Below are 968 nucleotides of genomic sequence, written 5' to 3'. Positions count from 1 at the left end.
TCTCTCCCCACAACCCACCCACCATCTCTCTCACCTCCTCTCTCTCTGTTTTATCCCTCCCATCTCTGTATCTCTCCGTCTCTCTTCCTCTTTCTTTTCCCCCCTCTCTCTGTGTCTTGCCCTCCGCGAACGCTCCCTGCCGTACTGACTGCCTGCCCTTGCCCCCAACAGGAAGGCCCAGGAGAGCCAGAAGGAGATGAAGCTGCTGCTGGACATGTACAAGTCGGCCCCGAAGGAGCAGCGCGACAAGGTGCAGCTGATGGCAGCTGAGAAGAAAGCCAAGGCTGAGGTACACAGCCCCCCTGTGCCCAGGGTCCCCGGGAGGGCTCAGTCTGTACTGCGGGGATGGGGGTGGTGGGGATAGCGGGCAGGGATACAGCTATCAGCCCATTTACCGAGTGCCCTCTGTGCCAAGGTGGAGGAGGTGAAGCTGAAGATCAAAGACATGGAAGACAAGGAGAAGCGGGAGAGTAAGAAGCTAGCAGATGAAGACGCTGTGAAGAAGATCAAGTTCGCCGAGGAGCAGATCGAGCACCTGCAGAAAAAGCTGGCAGCTACCAAGCAGGTGGGCAGGGGGAGATGGGGTCCGATCGGCCTGGGCCCAGTGAAGGGGCCACAGGGGCACTTGTGGCCCCATTGCCCTCATGCTTGCGCCTCCTCCTGCCCTTTTCCTGGTGTTTCCCGGGTTGCCCGCCCCAGCTCGCGCTCTGCCTCCCTCTTTTACGTCTTCTGCTTTGTGTGCTAACTCTTTCCTGTCCCGCCTCACCCTCACTTGCTGCATGATATCTTCATCTCCCTCTGCCTCTGCCTCTCTCTGCCTCCCTGTCTCTATCTGTCACATGCTCTCACTCTCTCTCCCTTCCTGTCTCTATCTATTGCGCACTCCCTCTCTCTGTCTGTCCCTCCTGCGCACTCTCTCTCTCTCTGTCTCTCCCTCCCGTGCGCTCTCTCTCTCTGTCTCTATCTCC

At 58.6% G+C, this 968-nt stretch overlaps 1 protein-coding gene across 1 annotated transcript in view; it reads left to right on the top strand.

Moving 5' to 3' along the window:
- The window catches only part of LOC109925712 (E3 ubiquitin-protein ligase BRE1B-like), a 9,315-nt gene extending 8,461 nt beyond the window's left edge, over positions 1-854 (top strand). The window contains exons 9-10 of the mRNA XM_048620908.1: positions 172-289; positions 416-854. Coding sequence (XP_048476865.1) covers positions 172-289; positions 416-745 — 448 coding nt within the window. The 3' untranslated portion in view covers positions 746-854. The remainder of the gene's footprint in view (positions 1-171; positions 290-415) is intronic.
- Positions 855-968: the final 114 nt, after the last annotated feature.

This window comes from Rhincodon typus, chromosome 49, assembly GCF_021869965.1.
Source record: "Rhincodon typus isolate 14 chromosome 49, sRhiTyp1.1, whole genome shotgun sequence".
Taxonomy (NCBI): Eukaryota; Metazoa; Chordata; class Chondrichthyes; order Orectolobiformes; family Rhincodontidae; genus Rhincodon; species Rhincodon typus.
Note: the sequence above shows the minus strand (reverse complement) of the source record. Positions and strands in the feature narration are given on the sequence as shown.